This window comes from Alternaria arbusti (assembly GCF_024043155.1).
Source record: "Alternaria arbusti strain BMP 1465 chromosome Unknown scaffold_6, whole genome shotgun sequence".
Lineage (NCBI taxonomy): Eukaryota > Fungi > Ascomycota > Dothideomycetes > Pleosporales > Pleosporaceae > Alternaria > Alternaria arbusti.
This window is the reverse complement of record NW_026249946.1, coordinates 824,503-843,555: the sequence shown is the minus strand read 5'-3', so window position 1 is coordinate 843,555 and position 19,053 is coordinate 824,503. Positions and strand designations below refer to the sequence as shown.

The 19,053-nt window shown below is 53.1% G+C and overlaps 9 protein-coding genes across 9 annotated transcripts; 6 read left to right on the top strand and 3 right to left on the bottom strand.

Moving 5' to 3' along the window:
* Positions 1-1,360: 1,360 nt before the first annotated feature.
* J4E86_005490 (uncharacterized protein) lies at positions 1,361-1,889 on the bottom strand (the record flags this gene model as incomplete). The annotated part of the gene is made up of 3 exons (XM_051446024.1): positions 1,361-1,611; positions 1,673-1,796; positions 1,851-1,889. The coding sequence occupies 3 exons, from the start codon at positions 1,887-1,889 to the stop codon at positions 1,361-1,363; spliced, it is 414 nt and encodes a 137-aa protein (XP_051302791.1).
* Positions 1,890-2,242: 353 nt separating this feature from the next.
* On the top strand, positions 2,243-2,533 carry J4E86_005489 (uncharacterized protein; the record flags this gene model as incomplete). Its single annotated transcript, XM_051446023.1, has 1 exon — positions 2,243-2,533. The coding sequence occupies one exon, from the start codon at positions 2,243-2,245 to the stop codon at positions 2,531-2,533; it is 291 nt and encodes a 96-aa protein (XP_051302790.1).
* Positions 2,534-4,103: 1,570 nt separating this feature from the next.
* J4E86_005488 (uncharacterized protein) lies at positions 4,104-4,921 on the top strand (the record flags this gene model as incomplete). Its single annotated transcript, XM_051446022.1, has 2 exons — positions 4,104-4,773; positions 4,815-4,921. 2 exons carry the CDS (start codon positions 4,104-4,106, stop codon positions 4,919-4,921), a joined length of 777 nt encoding a protein of 258 aa, XP_051302789.1.
* A 1,853-nt stretch (positions 4,922-6,774) lies between these two features.
* Positions 6,775-7,683, top strand: J4E86_005487 (uncharacterized protein; the record flags this gene model as incomplete). Its single annotated transcript, XM_051446021.1, has 3 exons — positions 6,775-7,119; positions 7,169-7,566; positions 7,617-7,683. 3 exons carry the CDS (start codon positions 6,775-6,777, stop codon positions 7,681-7,683), a joined length of 810 nt encoding a protein of 269 aa, XP_051302788.1.
* Positions 7,684-8,069: 386 nt separating this feature from the next.
* On the top strand, positions 8,070-8,990 carry J4E86_005486 (uncharacterized protein; the record flags this gene model as incomplete). Its single annotated transcript, XM_051446020.1, has 3 exons — positions 8,070-8,112; positions 8,308-8,389; positions 8,516-8,990. The coding sequence occupies 3 exons, from the start codon at positions 8,070-8,072 to the stop codon at positions 8,988-8,990; spliced, it is 600 nt and encodes a 199-aa protein (XP_051302787.1).
* A 1,023-nt stretch (positions 8,991-10,013) lies between these two features.
* On the top strand, positions 10,014-12,053 carry J4E86_005485 (uncharacterized protein; the record flags this gene model as incomplete). The annotated part of the gene is made up of 1 exon (XM_051446019.1): positions 10,014-12,053. The coding sequence occupies one exon, from the start codon at positions 10,014-10,016 to the stop codon at positions 12,051-12,053; it is 2,040 nt and encodes a 679-aa protein (XP_051302786.1).
* A 406-nt stretch (positions 12,054-12,459) lies between these two features.
* On the bottom strand, positions 12,460-13,722 carry J4E86_005484 (uncharacterized protein; the record flags this gene model as incomplete). The annotated part of the gene is made up of 1 exon (XM_051446018.1): positions 12,460-13,722. One exon carries the CDS (start codon positions 13,720-13,722, stop codon positions 12,460-12,462), a length of 1,263 nt encoding a protein of 420 aa, XP_051302785.1.
* Positions 13,723-13,940: 218 nt separating this feature from the next.
* On the bottom strand, positions 13,941-14,762 carry J4E86_005483 (uncharacterized protein; the record flags this gene model as incomplete). The annotated part of the gene is made up of 2 exons (XM_051446017.1): positions 13,941-14,279; positions 14,334-14,762. The coding sequence occupies 2 exons, from the start codon at positions 14,760-14,762 to the stop codon at positions 13,941-13,943; spliced, it is 768 nt and encodes a 255-aa protein (XP_051302784.1).
* Positions 14,763-16,210: 1,448 nt separating this feature from the next.
* On the top strand, positions 16,211-18,060 carry J4E86_005482 (uncharacterized protein; the record flags this gene model as incomplete). The annotated part of the gene is made up of 3 exons (XM_051446016.1): positions 16,211-16,256; positions 16,319-17,685; positions 17,740-18,060. The coding sequence occupies 3 exons, from the start codon at positions 16,211-16,213 to the stop codon at positions 18,058-18,060; spliced, it is 1,734 nt and encodes a 577-aa protein (XP_051302783.1).
* Positions 18,061-19,053: the final 993 nt, after the last annotated feature.

Sequence of the window (19,053 nt, the reverse complement as noted above, 5' to 3'; positions counted from 1 at the left end):
GGCAGCACCTCAGTCGGAGAAAATGTCTTCCTCATGGGGCTCGTCTTTTGAAGATGAAACCTGTAGGCGCTGGTACGGTGCGTCCTTCAAGCACCGTAGAAAGACCGTCCATTTCCTTGCCCGTGTCAGGTATTGGTTCGGATATTGGTGCCGTTGGGCTTGGAGTATTTGCAGTGGATGTAACAGTGTCCGTGGGCAATGCGAGAGTTCTAGTAGAGACAGAGACGCTCCCTTGAAGCACTTCTCCATTGACGTAGATATGAATCTCCTGCACTGTAGAAACTGGCAATGTCGGATGGATGATGGAGAGGAATCGTGCGCCAGCTAAGATCGAAATGAACCACAGCGTTATGAGGAAGAAAATGGCGAAAAGTACCCACGGCACAAGGATGCATTTTCGCGGCATTCGACTCGGTGCAGGCAGTGAGGTTGGGAAACCCGGTCCTAAAGACTGCGCAAAGTGGGGGTGGTTTGTGTCCTGGTAGTCGGGCTTGACCTGAGCTTCCTCCATCTCCTTTGAAGCTGCTTTGCTGTAGCGCGGGATCGAAGAAGGCGACTCATGCGTGGCTTGATGGTAGGGGTTGTTTGAAGCGCCACCTTTTGGTGCTGAACCAAAAGTGGCGTTTTGGGGCGTATGAGGAGCGGTATACGAAAGGAACGTAGAGCTGTATGTTGGAGCTGGTGAAGGCAGGCTCCCCAGTTCGATGGAAGCCACATCTAATGACGTTTTTCGGTTTTGGGCGTCCATGGTGGAGGCGAATATTTGGATGATCTGTAAGTGCAACAAAAGAGGACCGGCCTTTTAGTGATTGTAACAAAGAAACAATGCGGAGCTTGACTGCTGCAGCAATTCAAGTGCGGACAATGCAGATAAAGGCACTGCATCTGATGAACAGCGTGGCGTCCACGAACAATGATCTATTGCAATTAGCCTACGGAAAGAGTCATTAGCAAACGATTCATCGCTTTCGTGCGCCTATGTATCGTTTCCACGGCTGAATAACACATCTCGACGAATGCAGTGGTGGTGAGAAGAAGCCTGGGGACGACGGGTTTGGAAGGCGCGGCGTGCTGACGAACGATTGGCGTACCGGCGCTTTCCCTCGGATGCAGGGGCTAGCCTTGGGGTGTCATACTGGCCGCACCGAGTAGTCTCAACCACAGACAAAGTCAGTAGTTGAGCATAACTATTGTAGTTTTAGTTGTTGGCTCGTAAATTCTCCAATCAATAATTGTTTGCACGAGATGTACGTGCAGAGTATGCCTTCACTAGGCGTGCTTGAGGGTATCATACCACAACTCCAAAACTCCGAGCGCAATAACCTTTCAGGCATGTCCATACATGATTCCCCGAGTATATTCAGGCTTTCGCCTTGCCCTTGCCAGTACCAGCAGGCCTACCTCGCTTCTTCCCTGCCGCGGCTGGCTGTGCGCGAGCAACTGGCTGTCCATCTGCCCGCCTACCCTCGGCTGTTCTGATATCCTCAAGCTCCTTCTCCAGCAAGCCTTGCAGTTGTTCATTTCGCCTCCCAAGTAGCAATACGTCATCTGTATTGATTGTATTGCGTCCAGCGTGTTTGGAGAAGACTTCGAGGTCGCGGGCTGTGTTTGCTGTGACGGCGTCAGCACCCTGTAGTCTGGGTAGTATCCAAGGACTCGAGGTAGTTCGTACCGATTTGAGTATATACAAGCTCAGTAAGCGCGCCGATGAACTGAGGTGTTGCATTTAGGTCGTTCTCCAACGTCTTCTCGTCAACGAACTGGCCGATTGAGTACCAGAGGGCTGACTTGAGCCGCTGTGCACATTGTCAGCCCGACCTCATCATCAATTCAGACAACGAGTTCTCTACCTCTTCGCGCTCTGCTTTGGCATCATCGTTTGACGCCATATCGCCGCGTGGATGAATTTCAGTCGCGTGTAATTGCCGGCCAGACGAGTGACGCGACGCGCCTAACGCGGGCCAATAGCGGGGCCTCGGTGATGACCGGGGAGAAAGTCACCGCCCAGGGTTCTGCCACCTGGGGGTCCACGCTTGAGTGATTTATTGTTATTGCGCGCAATTACTTCCTCGTCAACATCGCCTTTCACGCACAATTCCACACGCATCGGTCTATCGACAAAGTCACCAAACACTCATCTCGCGTCACCCACCAACGAAGCCGTAATCGCATTCGGACGTCGCTCCTTCGCACTACTGCGCAACAAAACTACAATCGCGAATACAAACATCACATACCCAAGATGGACTACGTACTGGACAACGTGGTCGAGTGGAAGGACCGTCTGGTCAACAACTCGATCAAGTCTTTCGAAGAGATGACAGCCCAGCGCTGGGTCCGTATCATCGCCATCGTCGGCGCATACCTCCTCATCCGACCATACCTGCTCAACGCGGCCGCAAAGAAGCAGAAGCAACAACTAGAGAAGGAGGCTGAAGACCTTGGCCTGGGGAAGACAGATGCGTTAGACGCCAACGACTTCAGAGGCAAGGGCGTCAGGGTGAAGAAGGGCGAAGCGAAGAAAAAGGAGTAGGTGCACGCATAGGAAGATGGACGGGCATGGGAATGGGGTGGTAATATTGTGAAATCAGGGACGAGGATGATCTTGATGGGAAGAAAGAGCATAGACGGCTTGAGGGACATGGATATGGGCTGCATACCAACGGCGTTTTGGCATTCGGACTTGGCCAACATGCGGACCTGGACTGTCTTACTGGCACACTCCTAACACGACGACTGCGATGCATGCGATTACGCGCCTACAGAGAACGACACAACAATACATTCGAAGAGAAATCGACGAGCTAAGCTCTGGGAAGTCCACTTCTGCTTCAATATCGTAATTCTAATAAGATCAACTCTACCCCTTTCTCAATTCTTCAGTGCTTTCGATTCCCTTACTCCGCAGATCGAGTATCGGTGTGTTTCTCCTGAATGCTGGCTAATGGACCTCGGTCTCGTTCGCATTTGCACTTCCATCCATGACAGAACCCCGTTCGTTCATTGCATGTTCACGCCACATCATCTTCACACATTCACCGCGTTTGCTAGCCCAGCACTCCATTCCATAACCCAAACCAAACTCCCAGCAGTGGTGTCCGCTCGCTGCCACTTCAGCCCATGATCATCACATTCACAACCCTTCCGCTTCACATGCTTTCCCTTCATAACCCAACTTACTCCCTTCCGACTATGTATCCGCACGCGCAACCTGAGCACTACCAATGCCTGACGACGACGCGTACCGCAAGCAAGTTCAAGGAAGAGTCCAGGACCTGGTCTCTGAACGTCACGAGAAAAGTGGTGCCAAACTGGTCATCGAAGCTGTGGTTGAGGGTGTGAAGCTGTATCGCAGCTACAAAGAAGAGAAGGCAGCAGAAGAGAAGGGAAAGGGGAAAGAAGAAGGGAAGCACAGGAGACATAGGAAGGGAAACGGTATGGACGAGAGTGGGAAGGATGGGCATAGGAGGCACCGTAGGCATAGGCGCGGTGATGAACACGGTCATGGATCCAGTGGTAGACATCGACACCGTCGTCACCGTTCTAGATCGAGGGATGAAGAGCGTGGAAGACACCGTCACAGCTCACGGGATGGACGCTCCAGATCACGCCGACGCGACCGGAGCAGAGACATTCGCGACCCAGTCACTGAGCCCCCTCACAACGATGACTCTGAGTATCATATGACCGGTGGAGCAGGACCGGCAGATACTTTGCATGATGGCCATCAGAGTGTAGACGCTCCATTGCCTGGAGCCGGAGATCGGCCAGGAAGTGGCGGCAGCGGTTATCAAACTTCATGGGAAGATTTGGCTCCTGAGCCTCGTCCCCGATCGCGATCTCGTGGACGCAAGGAAGCACACCGTACAGAACGTAAAAGATCTCGTACACCCCATCGATCTCATCGTCGAAAGTCTGGAGGGCACCGGAGCTCACATCATCGTGACCGCTCACGTACCAAACAATTGGATCATCGTTCAGGTCGCATAGGCGCATCACGATCTCCAACAAGTCAGCAGAAAGGACCGGATGGCACACCGTTCGGTAGCTTACCCGAGTACAAAAGCAAAGGCGGCATAGCCATGGGTCTCGGGGATCACATCATGGCCACCTATAGACATATCAAAGCCGAGCATGAAGCAGGCCATCGGACCAAAGGCGCATTGGAGAACGCCATTGACGGGATGAGGAAGAAGAAGATGGATGCGAAGGATTACAGTGACAGACTCCGAGAAGGCGAAAGGAAAGAGAAGGAGAAGATGAAGACGGATGCGAAGGATCATAGTCACAGAATAAGGGAAGGCGCAAGGAGAGAGAGGGAGAAGATACGAAAGAGTGAACCAGAGCGTGTCAGATGGGCCGAACGGAAACCTGAAAAGACGCAGGGCGATGAATCGAAACAAATGGCTGCTGAGAAGGAAGCACGGGAACGCCATCGTCGCGAACAAGACCAGCGTCGTCGTGAACACGAGAAACGGCGACAAGAGGAAGACAAGAAGAAGAACCGTAGCTCGCCGATTCCTGAGATTCGTGTTCAGCCTCCTACGGCTAGTGGGACTCCCCGCCGTGAACAAGACGAGCTTCGTGAGAGACAAAGGCAAGATGAGAAGCGAAAGCAAATTGAGGAACAAAGGCAGGAGGAGAAGCACTGGCAGGATGAGAAGCGCAAGCAGGATGAGAAGCGAAGGCAAGCCGAGAAGCGAAGGCAAGCCGAGAAGCGAAGGCAAGAGGAAGACAGGAAGAAGAACCGTAGCTCGCCGGTTCCCACGGTTCGTATTCAGCCTCCTGCATCTAGTGGAACTCACATTCCCCAGTCAAATCCGGTGGCTCGCAATTCTCAGGCCCCTACTGCTCTGAAGTCTCCTCCTCCACCGGCTCCAAGACGGCCGAGCAGACCTATCCGTTCCAATACTCCTCCTAATCGTACACCCCCAATTGCTCCAGTAGCGCATGACTGGTATGCGCAACCCCCTGCTCCGGAAGAGCAAGACTGGTATGTGCCACCAGCCCAGCCTCCCGCGTCTGAACACGGTGCAGCAGCAGGCTACTACGACCGAGCTCCAGGTTCGCCGATGCCAGGGAGCTATGGAAATTATGGAGACAATGATTATGAAGACCATGATTATCTGGAGCATGGAGGGGATGATGAACAGCCCGCTCATGATCAAGTGCCGTACCTGGGCACACGCCCTTCCCCTGTTATGGCTGTTCAATATCCGGAGAGCGTTCCTTCTCCTATTATGGCTGCTCAATATCCAGAGCGCGTTCCTTCTCCAACTATGGTCGCTCAATATCCAGAGAGCATTCCTTCTCCTGTTATACCTCCATACCCGGATACGCCTCCTTCTCCTGTTATACGTTCATATGCAGATACACCTCCTTCTTCGGATGTATCAGAGGGTTCTTCAGGGTCGTCGTCACCAATTATGTCGCATGCAATACGCGCCCCTTCGCCACCAAATCGTTTCTCACCCGAGTTCTTACAAAGCATCCCGATGCCAACTCCCCAGCAAGCGGCATCTCCCCCAATCCCACCACCGCCGCCACCGCCCCCTCCTCCAGTTCCACCTCCTCCTCCGCCTCCACCAGCAGCAAGATCACCTCCTCCACCTGGACCCCCTCCACCACGCTTAGCGGGACCACCCAATATGGCCGCCATATTTGGCGATATCCTTGGCCCACGCAAACTACGTAGTGTGGCAGCTGAAGAGAAAAAAGACTGTAGTGTTAATCCGAACGCGGGCAAGGTATTGTACGAAGAAACAGCACACAGTCGCGAGGTAGAAGAGCACGAGCGAGCTCAAGTCAGGGACGCTGGTAACCGTCTGCCAGTGTCAGGAGCTAGTGGATGGAGTACCGCTTACTCCGCAAAAGAAGAAGCCGATGATCGACCAGAACCTAACAGGGCGTTCAGAGAGGAACTAGCGAGGAGATTGGGCCAAGGTATTGACACTTCTACGACGGGGACCTCAAGGGGTTCTGGCGATAGCTTACTAACAGCAGGCTCTAGGACGTCGATGAGTGCCAATGTGTCGCGGAAGCTGCAGGATGAGAGTATGTCGACATATCCCTAGAGCTAGATAGGGTTGTACTGATGTGCCAATAGAAGCTCCTTTTCAACGGCTTTCGAGATCAGAGAGTGGAGAGGAACTCATATTCACTTTGGCGGCACATATTGTGCAACCAGGTTGGAGTTTTGATGGGCCTACTAGGAAATGATGATGACGGGATGGAACGAGATGAGGTGAGATGGAATGCTGGGAATGGATATCCGGGTAGGCAGGCCTGTGTGAGAGACAGTTGATGTATGTTTATCCAAATAGATCCTCGCGTCATAGGTCATTCGGTCCACTTTGTCGCGAATGTGTGCATTGTAACGCGTCCGGTTGGTGAAGAGTGAACGCGTACGCACCAGGTCCGTGATGATGAAGGCTGTTGACGAACGGTTGGCCCAGGCTTCCCAATTTCGCGGCAGAGCTCTGGACTGCCAAGCTCGAGCAGAAGAGCCGGGTTATTAGTCCTCATCCCTATTCCTCATATTATTAGCTATCTCGACCTGGGAACTTCCTTGCGATCTTCGCGCGACAATTGCATCTACATTTCTACCGCTCCTTCACGTTTGTTAGTGGTTGCCTCTGACGTTGAGCTGCATCCCCCACATTACTTCAACGTCGCTCCAATTGGACCCTGTGGCATCATCAGGCAGAAGAGCGCAAGCATACCACCCGCAGCTTTCGCAGTTCAACACCACACCTCCCTCCACACACAATCAACATGCGCTTCTCATCAGGCCTCGTTCTCGCTCTCCCGGCGCTCGCTGTCGCCGAGGAGCAGGTGCCTCTCCTTGACAAGGTGAAGGGCTTCTTCAACAAGGCGACGGCCGCCGTGTCCGCATCCATCCCCTCCATGCCGTCGGCGCCAGTCGACACCGCAACGAGCAAGGTGGCCTCCAACGCAGCTGCCGCCATCCAGTACCCAATTACTCTGGAGAACTGGAAAGAGACGCTTACTGTTGACGCTACCGCCAGTCCTCCTACAACACAGGACTGGCTCATCTTCACCACCGGCGGCAACACTACCTGCTTTGGCCTGTGTGGCAACGCAACCAAGGCATGGAATGTACGTATAGCATGCGAACATACAGATGACCGACACTAACATCAGCCAGGCTTCTCTCCCCATCATGGCTGCGAAGCCTGATGCGCCCAAGTTTGCGTACCTTGACTGCGAAACCGAGCCTCTCCTCTGCAACGCATGGTCTGTCGGCGCACCGGCGCTCTACTACTTCCAGGTCCCCAAGCCCATGGCTGACCAGTCCGCGCCCGTCCCCGTCGTTCGCTACAAGCCCTTGAACCGCACCAGCACCACCACCGAGACCTTCAAGAAGCTCATCGTTGACAACGAGATTGAGCAGGTCACCCCATACGAGGGTCCCTTCCACCCCTTCAACGGTGCTCTCCAGCAGTACAACCTTGCCATTCCTTACGCATACGTCACCTGGGGATTCTCCAAGATGCCCTCGTGGATGCCCATGATCATCATCTCCTTCCTCAGCAGGTCATTCATGTAAGCCGAATTACTCTGAGATGCAATGCACATGCTAATCCCAATTCCAGGAGCAAGCGCATGGCGGGACCAACTCCCGCAGAGACGCGTGCCGCCGCCGCACAACCTGCTCGGTAAAAGCCTACACTCCTGCTTCCTGTGAAGTAGAGTCGCACGACAGGAACGTGACAAACATCGTGCGCGATCGCACACAATACCCAACAGAGCGATGCGAATACAGTCTTGGAAGTGGACTTGTCCTGGACTGGCTCGTGGAAGTACTCGGCAAATGGGGATGGAGATTTGGATATGTTTAGTGGAAGAATGATGTAGCTCAGATACCTGGGAAGGCGTTCAATCATTGCAATGCTCACTTATACTACTATCTATACCGAATGTTCTTTTTTGAGTGAACAGTTGATGCATCTCATCTGCAGGGCTGCCAAGACACGATCGCGCTACGGGCAATGCCCGAGAATCTCTCGAACTCCGCAACCCCAGTCCAATATCACATCACAGCAACCATGGTGCACATATTGAAGCGCATGCGCAAGCTACGCGAGGCAAGTAGCTAATCTCCTTGCATGTCTACTCGTTTGGCAAGACTAACAAGCACCGCAGCACGTACGTAAGATCCACCTCCGCAGACACCTCCGAAAACGTCGAAGCCTACAATCGAACCCGACCAACTCGAGATACCTGAATTGTAACAATGCTGACATTAGCATCTGCGACAGTTATTATGGATAAGATGTGGACCAGGCGCGCTCATACTGCCCAAAGAGGTGTCGAAGATTAGCATGGAATTCAACACAAAACTCTACGGAGGACATAGAGGGGCAAGGTATGTTGGCATTGCTCCGTTACATGTACCGGAGGACGGCCAAGAATATGAGGCCAATTCAAGCACTATGTTTGAGAGCTGGCAATTGTACGCAATGACAAGATCGAGCGCTTACTCTACGAACAGGAAATTCTGGCGCAATATGCTGCCCCGGATGAAATACCGTAATCCATCCATCCCAATGGAAGTCGCGCGACACAATAACCCCGACGGTCCCTCGCTCCTACACATTTTCACAGCAACCAAAACACAGCCATCGGCTGGCTCTACCAACTCTCCTACAACACAACAATCAGACGCTTCACCACCGTCCGCCACACCAAACCCGCGCAATACGCTCGTACCCGATACCTCGAAACCCACGTTCTCGATTGACATGAGAGACCAGTCGGAGAGCGAGATCTTGGAGGCACTAGTGGAGAAGATAGGCGCAGTGGAAATTAAAGCAACGGAGGAGGAGCTCGCTGAGATGAAGGAGATTGAGGAGTTCAAGGAGAGGTCGGAGGCGGATAGAGTGCTGGTCAGGGAGAAGTTGCTGAAGGAGCGGAGAGAGGCTGAGCTGCTCAAGTTGGCGAGGGGTGAGGCACCGGCTGCCAACTAAGTGTGTGGTATGGGAGAAGTTACGAAGGATTGAGATGAGAAACACGAGGAGGCTATGTGGTCTTCTACCAGCAATTGGACTGCAATCTAGCGGCTTCAGGCTGAGATATTGTAACATATGTATATTGTATGGCATATCACGACGTCAATACGAGACCATGTGCCCAGTGATTATGACATGTTGGTGCGCGTTGATGCATGGGGCAGCGGCGGCTTCTGCGCAGAGGCCGGCTTCATTCTCAAATCAGCCTCTACGGCTCTTTCGCATATCAAGCGCATTCACATGACTTCGCGCATGATGCAATTCCTCCAAAACGCGTAAACGCGTCCGTCGCGCTTTTCCAGCTAGTCGCATGGAAAGTTATCAGACTTCACGATCAACCAGCGCAAAGCTGCGCAATCGCAAAGCATCACTCATGAAGATGGCATGTAGCCGACTGGGTTAGTCCCAAGCATCAGTGGCCAACGGCCTAGCAAAAGGGAAACGGAATCAGTCTGCCTGACAGACAACCATACACCGAGCTCGAACCGCGTGAACGGTGAGCTCAGGCTGCCGGAAGCTGCCAAAGTTGCTCTGCGCTGCCTGTCGTCCGAAGCGTTCTATTGAGGAAGAAGGCTCCATGATGGACGAACTGTCAACATCTCAACCATCACACGGCTCCCCGAAAGGACGTGGACAGGAGACGTTAACACAGGGCGTTGTGGTGAGAACTCGATGGGTGAGGACGCGCAACTTTTTTTATGTCGCTCGGCTGAACCCCGGCGCGCTAGTGGGTAGTGGCTTGGCGGGAAATGTGTGGGCTGAGGTGCGATGTTGCCCGCAGGTCACGAGTAGGCACCTATTACCGAACTTCACCTTTGGGGAATACTGAGTGTGCCTTCACTCTTTGCGACGACCCTTTCTGCACACTGCTCGAAAGTGTATTGAAGATCCCGAACTTCCGGCGCCGTCACAACTTTCCTTCCAGGCCTCCCAGGACCATAAACCTCTGCGTTGCGACAGGACATCACGACCGCATCAGCCATGGCGGACCTATCCATCGACGAGGCGAACAAGATTCGTCTGTCTATGGGCCTCTCTGCTCTCCCCGGTGGAAGCACGCCTGCAGCACCCGCAGCCCCCGGCCTGGACTTCAAGGCGGCGCAAAATGGCGACGACTCAGACGAAGAGCCTGCGAGCACCATCGACACGCGCCAGGCCGCCGCTTCGGACAATTGGAAGAAATTGGAAGAAGCGCGACTGGCCAAGATAAGACGTGAAGAACGCGCCGCGGCGATCAAGAAGGAGCGCGAAAAGGCGGCGCGCTTTGCAAAGCTCGAGGGCAAGGGGCTGGCGGACGAAGCAGACGTCGACGATGACCTGGCCTGGCTGAAGAGCAGCAAGAAGCGCCAGAAGAAGATCGCCAAGGAGGAGCAGATGCGCAAGGAGCTCGAAGAGCGCGAGCGCCAGGCGCTTGAGGCCATGCAATATACCGATAAGGACCTTGCTGGTGTCAAAGTCGGACACGAGATCGACCAATTCGACGACGAGGACCAGATCCTCGTTCTCAAGGACACTGCAGTCGATGCGGAAGACGATGACGAGCTAGAGGCGGTTGAACTCAGAGAAAAGGAGCGACTACAAGAGCGACTCGATTCGAAGAAGCGGAAGCGCGCATACGACCCCAACGATATGGACGAGGGAGGCCAGAAGTCGATACTTGCACAATACGACGAGGAGATTGAGGGCAAGAAGCGCAATGCGTTCACATTGGACGGCAAGGGCCGAACTGTTGAAGACGTGCAGGCTGAAGTCGCGGGCGCTTCAAGACCAAAGAAGGTTGCGATCAGTCTGGACATACTCAAAGAGGATGCGCCCACCAACGATTACATGGACGTTTCCGAAGTCAAGATGAAGAAGCCTAAGAAGAAGAAGGGCAAGAAATCCAAGCGAGAACGCGTCGAAGATGATGAGGAAATGCTTGCTATGCCTGCAGAAGACACTGCAGCTGGCGACGACATGGACATTGACGGTGGTGAATCATCCGCGCTACAACAGAAGAAGAAAAAGGTGTTCGACGAGTCGTTCGTGGATGACGACGACCTCCAAGCGAATCTCGCGGCGCAGCGTCAAAAGGCACTCAAGAAGCGCAAGAAGATGCGACCGGAAGATCTTGCACGGCAATTACGTGAAGACGCATCAACGCCCCAGCCAGACGTTGTGGAATCAACAGAAGATGGTGATGGCGGCCTTGTTATCGACGAAACAACCGAGTTCGTACAAAACCTAGGTGCTGCAGGCGATGCCGACGAGGAGGAAGCCCGCCGGAAGCGCAGAAAGTCCAGTCACATCTCGGAGGGCACAAAGTCTATGGGCGATGTCCCCGTCGCTGATGAAGACGGTGATGTCGAAATGGGCCAATCCTACGCTGAAGCCGCCGAAGCAGAAGAGGCCCGCAACCGCAGCATCTCGCGCGCTCGCTCCACAGACATTACCGAAACGGGTCTCGAGGCAGAAAAGACTGTCGACCAAGGTCTAGGTGCCACTCTCGCCCTACTCAAGCAACGAGGTCTGGTCACAGAGTCCGACGCCTCCGACAAGAACGCCATGTACCGCGACCGCCAAAAGTTCATTGCCGACAAGAACAAGGCCGAAGCGGACGCTGAGCGCCAACGCAAGATCGCCCGTGAACGCGAACGAGGTTCCGCCCGCTGGAACAACATGACGCCGCGCGAGCGCGAAGAATGGGCCCGCAAAAACAACACCAGCGCCGAGATGGTAGAGAGTCGCCGTCTCGCTGAGCTCTTTAACAAGGAGTACACGCCCAACATTGAACTGAAATATGTTGACGAACACGGCCGCCACATGAACCAGAAAGAAGCTTTCAAGCAGCTCAGTCACCAGTTCCACGGCAAGGGCAGTGGAAACACGAAGACGAAGAAGCAACTTGATAAGGTTGCTGCTGAGAAGAAGAAGATGGCTGAGAGTTCGCTTGAGGCGAGTAGGAGTGGGGGTGGTGGGTTGGGGAATGCGTTTGATGATCAGGCGAAGAAGAAGGGTACTGCTGGTGTTCGTCTGCAGTAAAGTTTGGATGATCGATCCCCAAACCTCCACCCATATTGCCGATATGAGGAAGGCTCGACGGTGGCTAACAAACGGTTGTCCGGATGGTGCTGCCGTGGGCATGAAAGGTCAGTAAGCTCCCGAAGCTGTACATTAGAATGTCATCATTAATGCGAATTCTGGAAGTAGAACGTCCGCAGTCGGCTGTGATGATGGTATGCTACCCGCTTGTGTGCAAATGACTGACATTAGTATACTAAACTGACCATCGTTGTCCGCCTCACTAACGTCCCTGGTATATCGAGACGTTATGTCCATTCTAGACATCATTACTCTGAACCAGATTTATAGGTAAGTACATGCTTGAGAACGCTTATGTGACAACAAACCTGTATCTGCGTAGGGAAGATTCGTGCAGACTGCCATCCTAACTCAACCAGTTATACTGGTACACGACCCCTCCCTCGTCAAAGTGGATCTCGTGCGTCTTAAGGTTTAGCTCCCAAAATATCATGAGGTCATCGAAGACAGCTTTTGCTGGTTTGGTGTAGTCTGGATTGATAAGAGGCTCTTGCCGGAAGCAATCTCTGGTGTCTGTAGCCAGCAGAAGCAAGGCGAAGAGTTTATCCCGGGGATCTGAAGCGTGAAATACACTTGTCAGCTTGAGTAGTTGACTCAACGAGAACTGCTTGTTTGCCTCGCCCATGAAGATAAGAAATTTCCAGCGATTCCAGATCTCATCCCAGGAAGGAAGTGTAGCAGGGTTATAGTCATCCGGTAGTCTGATGATATGAAGCAGTGTCATGTTTATCAGCATTATTTCCTTCCAGTGTAAAACGTGGTCTCCAATTCGAAACTCGACCTTGCGACCGCCTTCTTCATCCATAGGAGCCAAATAGACCTCCTGCACAACCCAAATTCGGCTCCACCATGGTCGACTGAAAAGCCCGTCGAAGCTAACCCATAGTGCTTGCTTGTACCGGTCGGGTGAGGCCGTCTCATCCAATCTCTCCTGATCAAGGTCGAGCGCAAGTTCGCTGAGTGCCTCGTCTCGCTCCAAATCAGTCCACAAAGTGTGTGTACTCTTACACAGTTCTTCGTAAATCTTGTCGACTAGCGTTTTACTGTCATAACTGTAGACTAGAGGCTGTAGATGTGCTCTCCACGCTCTCAGCAGGTAGCGGCTGTATCCATCTTCTGGGCCTAGCCACACCAAAACTGACTCAGCCGACGAATAGATGTTGCCCATGAACTGAACCTGATGCGTCTTCTCATGCGGGTCTTGCTGGTTGATACACAACGCGTCTATCCAGAAACACTGTCGTCTCTCGTTACGCAAGGCAGTAAGTGCAGAGTGGAGGTGTCGCGTGATCCGGAAGGGCGCGGTGATGGGCTCTTGACCCGTATCGGACGACTTCGTCGTCGGGCCTTGCAACGAGATTTCCACGGTATCTTCGACGTCCCCCCAACAGTACGATAGCGCAACGTACTCAACGCGGGTGGTATTATCTTTATCAATGCTGGTATACACTAATTCGCATGCGATAGGGTCGGCTCCAGATCCAGGCAACAGGATAACGCATCGTATCTCTCTAGATTCGGGGTTTAATGGTCGAAAGGCTTTATCGTCGTTCTCTACGCCACGGAAAGGAAGACATGTGTGATCTGGGAGTTGTAGAGACGACTCCATTGGAAAATAAGCGTCAAGTATGTGGGAAGAACAGAAGAGAAAGTAGAGAGTAAATTGCGACTGTAGAGAACCTTGGAAGGCTACCGGTCAGCCGGTTGTGCAGACGCACGATGATGCAGGCGCAGATGCAGTGAGATTGGGCTATCCTATTGGGTATCCCCATACACCACCAGTTCCTATCGGTTTCTCACTCTACTCATCCTACGACACACCTTAATTTAAGTAGCACCCGGAACATCCCAAACCTTGCCAAAAGGATCATGATGCGGATCCAGCTCACGGTTGTACTCCAGAGCCAAACTCAAGAAATGCGCAACCTCTTCCCCATACACGCGACTGACAAACGCATACGTTCCATCGATACCCGCAGAAACTCCACTGGTCGAGATAATATTGCCGTCTTCGACCCATCGCGCAGTTGGTACCCAGTCTACGTTGGGACCGGTCGATGTAGCCCAGGGCCAGGCAGCCTTGTTCGTGGTTGCCTTGCGGTCGTCAAGAATGCCTGCGCGCGAGAGGATTGTGGCGCCGGTGCAGACGGAGACGATGTATTTGAGCTGTGGGGTAGCTTGTTAGTGATTGGAAGGGATGGGCAGGGGATGAGTAAATACGTTTGGGTACGTGGCTTTGACGAAGTTGATCTCCTCAGTCATGTCTCTACGAGTGCCTCCTCCGCCAGGGACGAAGAGAACATCGATTGCGCCCTTATCTGTTAGAGAAGGCCCATCCAAATAGTCTGAGAAAGTCATGGTTGGCATGATCTCTTGCCCAAAGCCTCCATCCGTCATGGCCGATGTCACCGGATCCATGGTCTTGCTGAAGACTGTAAACTGTGGCACAATGGATGTGTTTCGGTAGTACATGAAGAGTGAGTTAAGGACGTCCATGGGGCCGAAGATGTCGAGAGCTTGGAAGTGTGGGAATGTGAGTAGACCGAAATGAGTGGGAAGGGTTGTGGTGTTGGCGATCTCGGGTTGGCTTGGTCTTGCAAGAGTTGAGCGTATGGCTAACAGAGCCGGGAGCAGGGTTGAGTAACGCATGTTTGGAGATTTGTAGTTGATAAGGTAGTGAGGTGCAGAAGAGAGTGGGCGAGAAGTAGCAGTCAGAAGTAAGAGGAGATGTGAAGGGGCAACCAAGTGGGGACCCAAGTAGAAGAGAGGCCTTCAAACAAAGACCGCGGTGTACCTGCGGCTCTGAACTGGGTCTTCTGACTATTCGACGTTTCTATGAGGAATTCACTAGACTTTTTATACTCCAAATTTCGTTGAACATCTTGAACCCGAAATCTCCACATGGATGCCCAGAGCCAGCACTTTGGCTGCAGTGTAATCTATGTCGCATGGTTGTATTGGTTCAAATGCGCTCATAAGCCTCGCCGAGCAATAATTGAGGTACAGGAGGATCAGGCGGATGCGAAGATCACACACCTCCGATGTCGAGTCCGAACAACTTCGTAAGGCATCCAATGTTTGAGAAGATATGAGCGAGTTGCGAAGATTTCGATTCTACTAGGTTTAAGCGACTGGTGATCATCTTGACAATCCGCATCCACCGATGACTTGTATCGCCAGTCAGCTTTCAGTGTTCGCGAGGTGTCCAATAGCTTTGGCGAGCCGCCAGGGCGTAATAGATTGAGGATGAGCGGTCAGCCCTTTCGATAATTAATCAGGAATGTGGGGGATCATGGTATCGCAGCATGCCAAGAAAGCCGCTTCCAGGTCTTTGGATACCTAGGTATGTCATGTGCCTGTCCGCGACGCGGTTGCCAGATGATCGAGTAGGTGCCGCGATGCATGCATGTAGCTAGAGTCCTTTGGGCCAGCAATGTCGATGTGCGTCTAGCGTGGTCCCAGGTAGTCGCAGCTCCAGCATGATTCTATGTTTCTTTTCGCGGACCGGCTTAGACGATCGCATCCGGGTCCTGTGTCTGGATTCGCCAGCCTCCTCTGCCGACCGGCATGCACACTGTCTGTCGCACTTCCCAAGCTTCACCTGTCCCGTTCGCATCATGCGAACATGGCTTGATGTGCATCGAGATGAAAACACGTCCAGGGATCTGTGTTTGTGAAGTCGTTGGGTAGGCCAGCGGGTTGTCGCAAACAGCGCAACGTATGTCAATCGGACCTGCCTAACCAAAAGACGATGTCGAAATGAAGAGAAGATGTGAAGGAAACATTGATTAGTCAGAGACGTGATCGAGAGACAGCATCGAGGATGTAGATCTCGCGCCAAGCCAGCGGGTTCCTGCGATAATGACGTAGCTTGAGCCGCGCGTGATCCCAGCTTGAAATCTGTACAGCGAACCGCATCTTTCAGCCTCCTGCATTCAAGAACCCCATCATCAAATCGCGCCTCTATAGAGTTATCTGACATTCTTGTGTAGCCCTGCGCGTTAGTGTCGACATAACCAGCAACAGCCCTGCGCCCCAATGCATGCGAAAGCTTGTTATAGCAATTCGGCCTCACAGAGGTAGTACATTCCGCGACGATGCCATCAACCCGGCCAGGCCTTGATGCGCGCAGGTCAACGCTTCGTAGGTAACATCCTATACGGAATAGATAGGGGACATATACTGACTGGTACATCCCCATGTAGATTACACGACCTTCCCAACTATCCCCCCTAAATCCCGCGGCCGACCACCATCTGACGCCCCGTCCGGTCAAGATGGCAACCGATCCGAAGACGGCAGCCATACCCACCATGAAAAGCCCCTACCGACGAAGCAGCTCATCGTGCTAGCTGTCATAGCTCTCGCTGAGCAAACCGCACTCAACTCAATAGGCCCTTATCTGCCTGAGATGACGAAATCGTTTTCCGCTGTCAAGGATGGACAGACGGGTCTATACGTCGGACTCATCGCGTCGTCTTTCGCGTTGGCACAATTCACAACAAATTTCTTTTGGGGCTGGCTGTCGGATAAGATCGGACGAAAGCCGGTAATAATCACGGGCACATTTTTGACCATGTGCTGTTTTCTGGCTTTTGGCTTCTGCAGGGAGCTATGGCAAGCTATACTCGTGCAGGCCCTGATGGGCTTGGTCAACGGAAACTCTGGCGTTGTGTCGACGTGTTTGGGCGAGATCACGGATCGAAGCAACCAATCGCGCGCATTTACCTATCTGCCCGTCGTCTACGGTATCGGTGGCATAACGGGACCGATCGTAGGAGGACTCTTGGTGCTTTATCAGAACCCGTTCAACAAGAGCCAGTCGAATCCCTACCCGTACCTCCTCCCGAACCTCTTTTCGGCCCTCGTCCTCGCGATAGACCTGATAGTGTGTATGCTCTTCTTGGAGGAGAGTTTGGAAGAAGCCAAGAATCTGCCACCTCTCGGAAAGAGACTGGGCAACTTGTTCTCATGGATGTGGCAGTTCTCGAGCTCCACGCGACCTACCTACGTACGACGCCTCCTAGGCAATCACAAAACCCACAACTCACACGGTGGTGTGGACGATGTAGACGAGGACGACGCATCCGACGCCTCTGAGGAATCTGCGCCTACACTATTCCCACACAGTAGCGGCGACGAACTTACACGGAAGGAGATCTTGAACCGGGACACAGTCCTGCTTCTCATAACGTACTTCATATTCCAGCTCGCTAACATCTCCTACAATTCTCTGTATCCGATCTTCGCGGAAGAGCAACCACCTACCGGACGCGGGCTGAAGCCTGAGGCTGTCGGACTATCTCTGTCATTCGCAGGCGCTATAACGATACTGTTCCAGGTGGGCATATTTGGCAGGCTTCGAGACAAGATGGGCAACAAGATGGGGTACAGAGTCAGCTTAGGGCTGTTCATTGCAGCCTTCGGTCTCATGCCGTTTGTGGGCTACAAAGAGAGCAACGGACACAAGGGCATTGGTACGGGTGCTGGTTGGTTGTGGTTTGAGCTCGGCGTTGTGCTGGTTATCAAAACGATTGCAGGTGTCGGCGGCCTGACAGCTGCACTCCTTATGGTAAGTTACTCTCATTCCAACATGACGCGCTCTACAGATGCTGACATTATGCAGATCACCAACTCCGCACCCAATCACAACGTGCTCGGTACGCTGAATGGCCTCGCTCAGACGCTCTCTGCTGCTGGTCGCGCTGCCGGACCCTTCGTGTCAGGTTCGCTTTTCACAGCAGCTACCAAGTTGAAGCCCAAAGGTGAAGCCCTGCCTTTTGGCATTTTCGCTGGTATCGCACTCCTCGGTTTCCTTTTAAGCTTCGGTATTCGTGGCGATGGACTGGAAGCCGAAGGGTGGAGCGAAGATGATAGCGAAGACGAAGATGAAGAGGAGGAGATTGGCGAGGGCGCGAATGAACGGACTGGTCTGATACGGAAGTGAAGACTTCATCGTACCTGTTGCATTTTACAGCATACTTGCATGGCTTAGGCCCCTCGAACCTTGTCTATCAGCGCGGCGTTCAAATGGCAGATCTAGAAATCGTTTGCTGGTTGTGGTTTCAGCCAATACAATATCAATATTCTTTGAGCATCTGTTGTGACTGTCGCGGTAACTAAAGGCAAACAACGTTTTCCAAGTCAGAGGACACATGACGATCTGTGAGCTTATTCCATGGGTGAGGCAAGCTCGGTATGTTTACTGAATGGGGGTCAGAATGGCTGTATTTGCGGTTCCTCCCGTCTGCAAATAGCGGGCCTCATGTAAGCACATCAGGCGAGCTGTTGGAGATGGGGCGTGAGGTGCATGAGCATGCACCTCTGGATCACCGGGTACCACGTTCGGCCCAGTGTTGTGAGCTTCTGAGGATGAGTGGGGCGTGTAAGACCGGGAGCGAAGAGGAAGTGATATCTGCGCAACGCCGGCTTGGTGAGGTTTGATAGTTGCCGAAAAGAGGTTGTGGATGCAAAAGGGCTGTAGGGGCAACGCAGAACGCCGAGCTGAGCGGCTGCGGACGGGTGATCGTGGGCTGCGTACGAGTGTTACTGCCGCACCTCTACCAATGCAAGACAAAAAAGATGCGTTTCAACAGCTGCAGCGATGACTTCGTCTTACGAAGAGGCTAGCTGGCGAGGCACCTCCGCCACAGACTCGACGCTGGACGCCTGCACCGCTAGCGGCCCGTCTACGGATCTCAGGGCTGAGCTGACTCTCCTATCTTCCACACCGTCTAATTCGACACACCAGCGCGCCAAGCCTCACGTGGAGGCAATGATTGGACCGACGTACGCTACAACCAGTACTCCAGCATCTGTGCTCTTCCGATTCACGATAGCGCTGTCAGCATTGTTGCGCTGGCTTGCTGCTGAGCCCGACCCGCGCAGGCTTGGTGGTGAAAGCTTCCTCCGGCTTAGCACGACCTAACCCGCCATGCGT